Source organism: Taeniopygia guttata, chromosome 4, assembly GCF_048771995.1.
Source record: "Taeniopygia guttata chromosome 4, bTaeGut7.mat, whole genome shotgun sequence".
Lineage (NCBI taxonomy): Eukaryota > Metazoa > Chordata > Aves > Passeriformes > Estrildidae > Taeniopygia > Taeniopygia guttata.
Window position 1 is genome coordinate 31,373,525 of NC_133028.1, and position 12,471 is coordinate 31,385,995.

The 12,471-nt window shown below is 36.9% G+C and overlaps 1 protein-coding gene and 1 long non-coding RNA gene across 50 annotated transcripts in view; both read left to right on the top strand.

Annotated features, from left to right (window-relative positions):
- SORBS2 (sorbin and SH3 domain containing 2) overlaps positions 1-12,471 on the top strand; it is a 152,469-nt gene that overhangs the window by 98,444 nt on the left and 41,554 nt on the right. For 43 of the 49 annotated variants that reach the window (XM_072928290.1, XM_072928310.1, XM_072928284.1 and 40 more), the window contains 5 exons: positions 1,222-1,400; positions 6,598-6,664; positions 7,469-7,513; positions 8,694-8,877; positions 11,899-12,013. In XM_072928290.1, coding sequence (XP_072784391.1) covers positions 1,222-1,400; positions 6,598-6,664; positions 7,469-7,513; positions 8,694-8,877; positions 11,899-12,013 — 590 coding nt within the window. The remainder of the gene's footprint in view (positions 1-1,221; positions 1,401-6,597; positions 6,665-7,468; positions 7,514-8,693; positions 8,878-11,898; positions 12,014-12,471) is intronic. The other 6 variants (XM_072928293.1, XM_072928294.1, XM_072928308.1 and 3 more) reach the window with 1 other exon arrangement.
- LOC140683940 (uncharacterized) lies at positions 1,407-5,907 on the top strand. The gene is made up of 2 exons (XR_012055610.1): positions 1,407-2,215; positions 2,306-5,907. It is a non-coding gene; the product is annotated as an uncharacterized lncRNA (long non-coding RNA).

Genomic DNA, 12,471 nt, shown 5'->3' on the forward strand with positions numbered 1-12,471 from the left:
CCCTCGCCATATATGTGTAGCACTGAATTATTTACAGGATTTCAGACTTGAGTAAACAGCTGAAACAGCCATGCCAAATCCAGCACTGCAATGGGAGTGAGCAGAAATGTTCAAATTAAAATTAGAGCTTTCAGTCACCAGAGCTCCTTTTGCAGGCTCATATTACAATTCCTATTTTTCTTCAGAACAATCAGTGGATATTAATGCCACATGAAAGTCAATTGTAATTGTCACCATTAGTGTTAGAACATATATTTTCACTCCCTGCATTCATTTATCCTGCAGTGGAACCATCTCACTGTACCTGCACTTGCAAAATAGAGTGTTTGTAATAGCAGCCCACTAATTTACTGAAACCTGCTGCCTGAAGGAGTAGGGCTCTTTTTCCTGTATACAGGAATGAGTGTATTGTCTGCAGAAGTATATCATGTCACATCCCAGCACTGAGGTGGTTTTTGTTAAGTTTTGTTCTGCATTTTAGAAGGAGATGGTAATAGTGATGTATTAATTTCATTACTTATAAAGGAAGATTTGAGGGGGAAGGGTAGAAATATTGCAAGTCACTACAAAACAGTAGCAGCTTGAACACTTCATCTGAGTTACTGTAGGTGGCTCATCAGATTGTTCTACAAGTGCCGGGTTACAAAAACCATTTTTATGGATTATACTTGGAATCATGTAAACATAAGTGAAGAACACTGTATGTCAGACTTTAAAATGTTCATGCATCAAAACTTCATGTTTCTTAGCACATAAGTTTTTGTGCAAGGCTCTTTTCTGTGCCTACAGAACAGCAATTTTCTATAGTTTGCTAGAATTGGTGGGTGGAAGTTTTGAAATTATGTCACTGGTTTTCAAGGAATGGGTATAAAAGGTGCAAAAGTTTGATTTATAGAAGAAAGACTGCTGCACCTTTCTCAATAGATTTTGCTAGGTTTGTGGGGTTTTTTCTCTTTTTATTGAGCAAGACATTGTGAAAAGGTGCTTCCACTCTAATTCTGAGTTTAACAGCTTGTCTGGTCCATAAATAAGTTTGTAATTCTGTTAATGTAACATTAAGTAGGGGAAATCCCTAGTTAAGATATTTCTTTAAAATAATGTATATGTATGTGATTAAGATTGTCAGCCTTTGTACAGCATACTGAAATGGGGAAGTATGTTTTAACTGCCAAGTATGATTATTGTGTCATTACACAATTTTCTGTCATGTTATCTTTACAGAGTCTACAGAGACATACTCACAGCATGTTCAGAATGTTGGCAGCACCACCACCACCACCAGTACAATACCAATCTGTAGATCCTCAGAAGAAGAAAAAAAAATTACAGTAATTAAAGCTCCACATTATGCAGGGATTGGCCCGGTAGATGAATCTGGAATCCCTACAGCAATTAGAACGGTAGGAAATTCTGGGAAATCTGTGTATGAGCTCATACAATGAACTGATTGTTGGTAATGGGTTTTTCACATTCTTCTACTCTTATATAATTTGGAATAGACTGTGTGTAATCAGCAGCCTTGTGAATATAATATTGTGTGTTGACGAAAAGGAGAATGCTGATGGGAGCGTAATTGGGCAACCTCATGTTTCAGTTTTAATTAGAAGTAGCCAAAATTTAGTGTCTTTCCTCTGTCTCTTGTAGTTCTTGCCTTTTGGAGATGCAAGGTAATTGCATTTGGTTTATTTCTGAAATAAAGGTTATGCATACTTTATATATATGTATATGTGCAAATGATTGTATGTACATCTGTGTGTTTATGCAAAAATCTTACATTTCTGCATTTCTTGGGGCAGTGTTCTCATATCATGAGGGTAGCGTAGAAATGTGCAGCTTGGTTCTGCTGGCAGTCTAAGGGAGTAGCATTTCCATGACAGTGCAGTAAATAATCATTGTGCCTTTGAGTGACACATAAGCAAATAGCTGGGGAGCCCTTTCATTGTGACCAGCCCAGTTTTGATCATCTGCCGCTGGTCACTGCTTGAGTGGTCCCAGGATGTCAGACTGAAGAGTTTTGTTTTCACTATGCTGAAGCATTCTTTCCACTCTGCTGTCAGGGCAGCCTCTTCTGGCTGCTCCAGAGAGCGCAGAGGCAGCTGCACTAGGTCTGTGAAGGCAGCACTTGCTGGCCTTCCCAGCCAGAGAAGAACTGCTGTGCTGGACGGAGAAAGTGAGAAGAGTGGGAGCCAGGATGAAAGCGGCAGAGCCCTTGCAGGTGAAGTCTTAGTGTGGTGCAGGGATGTAGCAGCTGTTGGATGTATCCTGTCTGCCAGTATTGACATATGGGGCTATGTTCTATTGCCAGGAATTGCTTCAAGGGACTGAAAAATTAGAGGTGAAACCAGGAATTAATGGAGAAAATCAGTAGGAAAAAATCAGGATAAGTGGTAAGATGGGGAGACTTTTTATAAGAATGGGGGAGAAACTCTTCCATTTCTTGCTTTATTTTTGACATAAAAAAGTAATACGATCAGAATCTTTTAAAAATAAAGACATTTTTTTCCAGCAATGCTCTAGCTTCCTGTCCTCTTTTTAAGTATATAGTCCCTTTGCTTTATATTGGATATGGTAATTTGTTTTGTGCTTTTTTAGTAGCAGATTGTTCTAACAGGGTGCGTATCATTTATATAAGATTATAATAGAAATCCCCCTTAAGTGTGCCTAATGAAGCTGGCAATCTGCCAAACTATATTTAACTTTCAGGTTGTATGATCTGAGTCTTTCAGATTTTCTCCTAAAAATATAATTCAGTTTTAATTAGGACATTTTCCAGCTGGTTTTTCTCTGGTTTTTGGTGTGTTTCAGTTTCAAGAAATCTTATAGCCTGTAGTCTTGCTATTATAGAAATAATTGTCACAATGAGAGATAAGTTAAAACTTCATGCTGGCGTGTGTATGTGTAAGACTGTGTCTGATGTGCCATTTTGCATCCTTATTCTGCTTCCTTAAGACATAGCTGGTAGTAAAATTGTTTTCAAGATACTTATTTGAGAGTACTTTATAAGTATGTACAAGTATATTTGAGCCCTGTTACCCCAGCTGAGCAAGAACAAAGTTGGTATAGTTGTCAGCAAGACTCAAATATGCTGCACCTTGCAAAAGTGCTAAAACTGCATTTTCCATTAATAGTAGAAGGTAGAGTATATCACCTGCCCTTTTTCCAAGGTCAGTGAGCAATCCAAATAGGAATCTTCTCCCAGCAGGTTCACCCTCAGTCCATCTGAAAAGAGAGGTTTTCAGATTAATTCAGTTTATCATTGCATGTAAAGTTTAGCAGTTTCTTCCATCTTTGCAAAAATGGTAACAGCCTATCTAAAAGCAGTAAATGAAGATTATGGGTTGATAGGTTACACACACTGTGTTCTAAAATGCTGTGCTGCTCAAAGTTTAGCAAGTTACTAAGAACTCAGGAGTATCTGTATTGCAAATTTTGAGTGCTTCTCAGAAGTAGAGAGGTTTTGCAAGATGTGATTGTATCCTCTCTGTCTGCCTTTACTCTTAGAACATGGTTTGTGACAGCTGTTTAGCCAAGGAAAACAGAAAGATGTTCTTTCTATTCCTACTAACCCATTTTGTATCAGGCTTCTGAGAAGGGAAGGACTCCTATAAAGCTTTTTATTCACTTAGAATCCCAATCCCATGTTAACATGTTCCTTCTATGCCAGTTTAGCTCCTTCTAGCTCTGGGAAATGCAAGTCTGAAAATTCAGATTGTTGTTAGGTTCTGCCTTTGTGCCAAGCCCTACCCCAAAGATGGTAAAATTCCAAGACACAAAAAATGAAGTCTCTGAAAAAGAGAGGGTAAAATGGCGTTCACTCAGAAAAGCATTCAGTCAAATATAGCAGCATTTACCACTGATGGGGACCTGGGAAAGGAAAAGCCAGATTCATGGAAAGCAGTAAGACTGCATTGTTTTAGTCCATCCGAAATGATTGCTCTGTATCTAATTATCAAATTAATCGGTAGACTGAAAAGGCCTCTACTTAGTAAGAATGAAAAAAAATCAAGTCCCGCTAGGTTTCTTTTCCATACTTAGTGATGTAATATTTCAGCTCAAAAAAAAAAAAAAAAGATAAACAAAACACAAAAAAACAGAGGTCCACTGAAAGTCTCAGCATATTCTGAGTTGGAAGATCCACAAGGATCATCAAGTCAAGCTCTTAAGTGAATAGCCCATATAGGGATACAAGCATTATTCCCACCAGCTAAACTAATCTCAGGGTCAGAGAGGCCTCCTTTAATTGCATACTTCCTGATGGATGATTACAATACTGCAGGGATTATGGACTCTCCTGAGAAGCAATTGCAGTTACTTCTTGTGTCCTTTACATGCTATTTGGCTGATTGGTTTTTTTCACATACGATGATGCCATGTTCCAGCATTTAATTGCATCAGCTATAATATTGTGCAAAGCAGGATGGCATCTGAATGGCTTCGTGCATTGTGAATACTGTTGATTCCTCAAACAATGTTGCTCTGTGGGATTAGTGAATATAAATTGAGAAAATGAATTTCAAAATTAATGTATTGTATTTTTAATCCTGTCTGGTTTATAGCATAAAGCCAAGTCACAGGCTGGGGCTGAAACCCCTAGGAGGGGTTTGATGGGGAGATGAGAGAAAGGAACATTCAAATGTCCAGTAGGATGCTGGGAAACTTCCTTCTCTACTCTTGGAAGCTTCTCTATACTGATCTCTGTGTGGGAGCCTCCTTTGACTTTGTGGAGGACCAGGCAATGCTTGACAAACAGCAGGGACATAGCAGTAGTATTTATGCATTATTTGCAATTTGTTCACCTACCACTGGTTGGAAGACTCTTCAGAAAAGCAGTCACAATATCATGGGACTGTTACTGTGGGAAATTAGGAGAAACAGGGAGGTAATGTCCATCAGTGTGAATTCCTTCAGACCTCCTGGAATTTTAAACTTTTAAGTATATATCATCCTGGAGCACTAAACAGCATACTTGTTTCAAGTCCAGTTATTCTAACTAGAGTTCCACTAGTGTAGGTATTTAATACTTTTAAGGAAACAATATTATTATGACCCGAATCTGCTTCTGAATAACTTACACTTGGCAGAACTCAGCATATTGTTAGGTGGTGGAAGGGACCTATCTTATCTTCAGACAAAACTCCTTTACCTCTCTCTTGCAAGCAGGCCTAGGTGAAAAGTATAACTCTGCTTAATTTTTTTCTTACCCAGGAGATCCCCAAGTTTTTCAGCTGACTGTCAGCTCTTATTTTAAACATTGTTCTAATATTATTTAGTAGCAATTTTTTGAGAACTCAATATGAGTCCTCAAAATACAGTAGCATTTCTGCCTAGTCCCTTATAGTAAGAGCTCACCATTGCAAACAAAACATATTAGTTATGTACAAATAAACATGGCAAAGGTGTGATTTCATAATGATGGCAAAGTGTGGTGAGCATCTGGTGCACATCTGTCCAGTATTCTGTAGGGAAGCATTCATAGATTTTTTTTCTTTTTGTAGTAAAGAGGAGTAAGCAAAGTGATTGCAAATTTGGTATTTGCTGGTGCAAGATAAGGTACTTAAGAGAATTTTCCCTGTATACCATGATGTTTGAACATAGTGATTTTTTTGGTTGCCCAGAGAAGGTGCAGATTTCCCATCCCTGGAGGCGTTCAGGGCCACACTGGATGGAGCTCTGAGCAACCTGGCCTAATGAAAGTTATCCTTGTCCATGGGAGGGATGTTAGAAGTTTATGATCTTTAACGTCCCTTTCAACCCAGGCCATTCTATGATTCCATGATTCTTTGCATTAAAACTTCTGCTTTTCTGACTACTGTGGGACAAGTAAAATTTTAGCATCTAAGAATGATAATACTGAAAACATGTTTGCCTTTGTGTTTCTGAAATATTTGCATCCTACCTCAAAGAAAATTCAAAAGGATAAGAGATAAAAAGAAACACAAGCAGGTGTTGATATGAGTAGAGTTTGGGAACCTTGGGATTATGATTACTTAGTTTGCAAAAGTAAGGATAAGTATAATTTAATGAGTGATTATTGAATAAGTTAAAATTGTCTGAAAAGGGCTTTTAAAACTTGTAAAGAATACTCTTTGTTTACATTCCAAACATTAAAATATAGTGTGGTCTTAGTTATTTTCTCAGTAGTATTACAAAGTTTATCTGCATTATTTAACAATTACATTTTGAAAGTAATTTAAACCAGAAATTGCCAGGAGGTCAAAAGAAGCACTTCTTACATGCTTGTAATCATAACTGCTGAGGTATTTCTATTTTCCTGTAAAGTATCTAGCATTCATCATTGTCAAATATAGGGCACAAAGGTGATGAACTGTTGACGTCACAATAATTCCAATGTTCTGAACCATCATGCCCTCCCAGGATCGGAGTCCAAGACTGACTTAATCTTCAGGGTCTTCCAGAATTCATTAAAGGAATTCCTCAATAAAACACATAAATACATTCAAAATACATTGAAACTATTCTATTAAATAGGGAATAACATAATATTTTTTTCCAGAATAACATTAATCATCTGATCCAATCTGTACACATGGGTATTTTTATTTTGTTGGTAATTGTTAAAACTCTGCTTTTTTTCAGACAGTTGACAGGCCAAAGGATTGGTACAAGACAATGTTCAAGCAAATCCACATGGTTCATAAGCCTGGTGAGTATATTCTTGTCTTTGTCTCCTCATGTCCACTTTGAGGGACGTGAAATTTTATACTGTAAATCTCCTCCCTTCTGCCTTTCTTTTGGAGAACTCCAGTGTTAGAACAGCGTGGGCTAGTAAACAGGCTGGTTTAAGGAAAAATTTTGTGCCTGAATTTAATTGTTGTCATAGAATATCTTACTTGGTTTTGCTGAGACTGAGTTTTGGTGAGATTGCTAGCTTTAATGTCCTTTATGATTTGCCCCAAGGATGTCAGGAAACTGTGTAAATGGCAGTTATGTTCATTATACCTCCAAAAGGAAGGAGACTTTATTCATCTGAGGTAAAACTAACATTCAGTATGGTCACACAGAATGTTAGTGGGAGAATAAGAAATATAGGCAGGAGAATGTTGGCTTACAGGCTTTATCTTGAACACTAGTCACATAGTAGATATTTAGGATTGCCTTTTGTGATAGGAAGAACAGCTTAACAGTCTGTAGCATAGGAAAGCTGACAAAAGGAAGGAATCAAGCATGGGGAAGGGAAAAGAACAGACAAAAAGTAATTTGCAGTTTGGTGCTAACTTAGTAAGTATGCGATATGGGTGACATGACCAGAAGATGCAATACAATAAGATGGTAATAATGGCCTAAGTTAAGTGTAAGGGGGAAAGAGAGTCTTCCAAAGGCACCTATGAGACGAGGAAAAGAAATACCATGCTTGATGGCTTACCAATCTTCTATTTGTATTTGCAGAAACAAAGCTCAGTTTCTGTGATGTATGGCACTACTGTAACATATGTATTTCTTTTTGTAGATGACGACACAGACTTGTATAATACTGCATATGCATACAATACTGGTAGGAATTACTCCGTGTTCAAAGTGACGCTTTTGTTAATGTCAGCAAGTGATGGTGTAGTTAACTCTTCACACTCGCTTTTGTAATGCTTGTAGACACACCTTCTAGTGTCTCATTTGATCTCAGTTGTTCGTGTCTTTTTCCCCCAAATGAAACAAGTTTAATTTTAGTTTCATTCTTACTGCAGAAATTAATTGCAGCTGTGGACCTCTTCTTACGGTAGAGGGATACACTTAATACTGTAGTTTCTTGATTACTTTGCATTTATTTTCACTAGTGATTGTTAGTAATGCAGCCTTTCCTTAAAGAAATGGAAAGGGAACCACCATGTGAAAATGAAAAGAGTAATTACTGACATGGAAAGACAAAAATAATGTACTGAATACATTTTAAAAATATGCAGCAAGAGTGCCTGATAAAACGGATTGTTTTACAAACTTGTCCATTTTTGCTACAGGCATTCATGTTGATGTTATTTAGCCACAAGAAAAGACATATTCATCTAAGAAATATAATCATTGTGTCTTAAGAAGATTATACCCATATGGTAAAATTATTTCCAAAAAAGCAAAAATGAAAGCATTAATAGACTGTGTGCAAAAAGGCCATAGTGCCTTCTGCAAAAATGCCATTCAAAATTTTTTCATTTCAGTTTTTGTTGCATTAAACATGCTTTCTATAGTGCCTTTTTCTGTGCTGTTCAGATGACTTGTAGTGGGTCAGTGGTTTGACATCTGTTTGTACTCTTGTGATCCTCTTCAAGATAATGCTATTGCCTCATTATCACAAACCAAATAGTTATTAAAACAATCAAAAAATGTGTGTTTCCTGCTTCTTTTCTACTTTCTGAACATGGAACTGAGAACAGGATGATCCTGGAGATTAATTACAGGCTGTCATTAACAGATGTGATGGATGTATGCACCCAATTACTTCTCCATCAAATTAATTTCTTTTAACTGTATTGCACTTTACTTATGTGTTTGTAATTTTGTGTAAAAATATATAAGTTCTCTAATGAGCTGCATAATACACAGCAATGTACTTCTAAAACTCATTTACACATTTTTGTAATCTTGCCATTTTATTAAGTTACTGTGGATTCTTGTAGCATTCCATTTCGTGTTTTTTTAAGATTTACTCTCATGCTATGACTGTTTCTGGTTTTGTTTTATATTAGGTAGCTACAGTCCATCCTTCTCTGCTCAGGCACACCCAGCTGCAAAGACACAGACGTACAGACCACTGTCCAAAAGTGCTTCTGACAGTAGCTCTGATGCCTTTAAGGTCTCATCCCCTTTGCCACCCCATGTGCCACCACCAGTACCACCACATCGTATGAGGCAACGGTCTACACCAGAAAAGTAAGTTAGTGCAGGTTTGAAAGGTGTTCTTGCTAAGTACAGTACTCCAATTGCAGAATATAGCAAGGGATAAAATAGCAGCTCTACAATATTACTTCAAAGGCTTTAATCAAGGGCCAGTCAGATGATGAGGGGTGATCTTTGTCAGGAGTCTGGGCATCATACATGGTGCTGTCATGTCTTCAGTGTGCTAAAGAAGAGTGTTTTCTTATTTATGATGTGACCTTGAGCATTAAGGATTTTTATTCTCATTAGTGGTATTGTCCTGCTTGTTGTGTTTCAGAACAGTTTGCTCTAGGAGCTGTCTTAAATAGTCAGTCTCTGAGCAGAAAAGGCTTTTTATTGTACCCAGCACCAAAGAGAAAGGATCAAAAAGATGATGTAATTGAAAATTCAAGGGAGAACAAAACTGTACAAGAGTGTAGAAGTCAACCCACATTTCCCCAGAGCTTAGAAGTGCTTTATACCCCCATTTTTTTCAATCTCCGTTTTGGTAGACCAAGACAGTGTTTACAGATTAAAGAGGCATTTCGGATGCCCATGGTTCCCATGGTTTTCTATCCAAATTCTCTGCAGAAAACCAGGTCCCATTGTTTAGAGTCCAGTCTGGAAAAGTTAGTAATGCATAACTCAGGAAAGAAGTGCTTATCCTTTTGATAAAACCTTGCCAGAGACCTGCACACAAATTCTGTTGACTTCAGCATATTTGTAGGTACTAGCTCTAGAAAAAATGTTTTTCTTTAGTTTTTACATTAATTAATACTACATGTTAATATAATATTATGCTATTATAAATGTATATGTGTGGCTATGCATATATTATATAGCAAAAGGGTAATATTTTTCTTTTCATCTGTGCCTACAAGCTTCCCTCTCTTAGTTACACTCAAGCAACAAAAGAGAATTTGATCGTTTTTGTCAGCTTGGACATTGTAAACATATTTATATGTAGAAATGTAATTATATTAAACAGTTTCAAGTATTTAGAAGTTTGAATAAAATATTATGATGAAAGACCATACTAAGTGTATAAAATTAAGACAAAACTATGGCTTTTTGAAAAATTTGTAGATAGTGGCAATCCAAAATGTAATTCAGTAGATGCACATACTGCAGAGGAAGATGAGATTGCTTGATGGTTACTGATTTTGGCTTCCCTGTTGCCAAGGGCAGGTAGTCAAGAGGAAATGCTAAAGATTAGAGTTGGGCTGCCTCAAAGAGGCCATGAGGCTTGACTTTTGTTAGCAGGTCATACAGAAGTGCAGATTTTTTTAGCTAGACAGCAAAAGAGCTGTTTAGCTTTGATCTCTGAAGTTGTGTGATTTGTTGTCCAGTGCTAGGCCAAATACCTCGGTCACATAAACCAAGGCCTGTTGCAGTGCCTCTTGTCAAGCTTGGAAACAACTACTCAGCACTGAATTTGGCTATGACATCTTCCCTTTTAATCTCCTGCATGATACAACAGGCAGTGGAAATCCGTGTTCTCCAGCCCAAGGGATGCCAAACATGTTAGCTATGCTTTGCCCACTGCTGAAAGCTATAGCTTATCAATCTTTTCCTGCCATTGGGAGGTTCTTTTTTTAATTGCCTATAAAACCAGAGTATTTAAAATCTCACATAAGAGGCTTAGGTCCACATATATCACATGTTTCATAGCTGCGAGGCAAGATCTGCTTTGCATTAGCAGGTGAGCTCAAAATATATAGTCCATGCAGGATAAAAGGCTGAAAACTGTAGATTAGTTGAACTGAGTGTGACTAGAATTTCAGTAGCACCCTTTCTGCTTCAGTGGCTTGCAGTATAATGCAACTTTATCAGAATATTTCCATTTTCCTGTTCCTTCTCAAAAAATGTAACCTTTTCTGCTCTGAAAATATTTTTTTCCTCAGTGAAAATAAATAATAAAGCCATGTAGAACTACTTCCCTTGAAATGTAGGGCATTTTATAAATAGAGGTGTCTGTGTCCCTGAAATGCACTTGCAAGCATTCTATAAACAAAAAACACACCATAGATTTTTTTTAAGGCACATGACATGTGCATTATTATGTCAGGTCACATCAAACCAAGTCACGCCAGAAAGACCAATAGAATTGATAAAATTTAATCAGTATGTGTTCTTTCTTATCAGATACGGACAATAGCTGGTAGTATTTCCCCTCCCCTTTCCTCCAACCTTTGAGTTACCAGTGGGTCATTTTACACAGAGTTAAATAAAAATATGTGTGACCCACAGTTTTACAAGTACAATGAAGGTAGGTACTACAAGAGCTGCCATGCAAAGTAACTCTCACTGTAGCTAGCTAAGTATTCCCCCAAAATGTATATGTAGCTAGTAATATGACATAGTAAACGACTGAAAAAATATAGTAGCATGGGTTACTTTTAATTATTTGCATAGCATTATTAAATTGATAGCAAATTTGTAATTTTAGAGAAAATTGATACATTTCTACTCCAAATTCAACTGCCAAATTCTTCCTCTTGTTTATCTGTTCAAGACAGAGAAACAATATGCTGCTTACAAGGATATTCAGAAGCAATTCTACTACAGATGAGGATAATGACCATAACACTGTCTTTTAAAATAATTCCTCATTATTTGCCTCAGAAAATTTTATAACTTTTTCAATATTGCCTTATCATCATAATATAAGTTGACAAAAATATCTACCACTTGCCTATATTAGTAGAGTGTGCAAAACATGTATAGTTATTTGCAATGGTTTTTATGTTTTTTGGCGTGGGTATGCCAGGGTAGTTTTTAATGGGTCTGGTTGTTAAAAGACAAATATGAGTGATCACAGGCTGGAAGTCTCTAGTGTTCTTCCTGCTGTACTGAGCATCCCTGCTGTAAACAGGTTAAGATGTTACAGTAAAACACTGGGATGCCAGGCTAGATGTTCTGCAGCTGAGATCTGGAAATATTAGCTGTTCTGAACGTCATCTGGCTTTGCAGGTTTCTGTTGTAGCACAAGGTGGTGACAGAAAATTAGCTCAGTTGCTTGTATTTGTTGTTTAGGAATGACTGGGATCCTCCTGACAGAAAGGTAGATACTCGCAAGTTCCGTTCTGAACCAAGAAGTATTTTTGAATATGAGCCGGGAAAGTCATCAATTCTTGAACATGAAAGACCGGTAAGACACACAAATGAAATGGGTAATACAGTAAGAGATTTGGTAAGAGGCTATCTTTTTATTTACTATTAATAATTTCTGTTTGGAGGAATATTGAAGATCCTTTTTCAAATACAATTTTGCAGCAATTTGTCTTTGCTCTTATCTGATGGTTGTATGGAAAAATTGAGTTTGGCTTACTTGCTTAACTTACATCTTCTGGTGTGTCCAAGAGATTTTTACATTTTTCACTAATGTAATGTGAACAAAAATAATTCCTATTGCAGTGCTGATGAATATTGTCAGAGCTACATTTTTTCAGTTCTAGCAAACTAATGAAATAACAAGAAAATTAGGTTTGCTGACTGATCCTGAATCTTTTTTCCACTTGCTTATGCATTTTACTTTTTCTAATCTGAATCAAGAGATGGAATTTTGAGCTTTGTTTGGTCATGAAAATATTTTCATGCAGAAAAGCT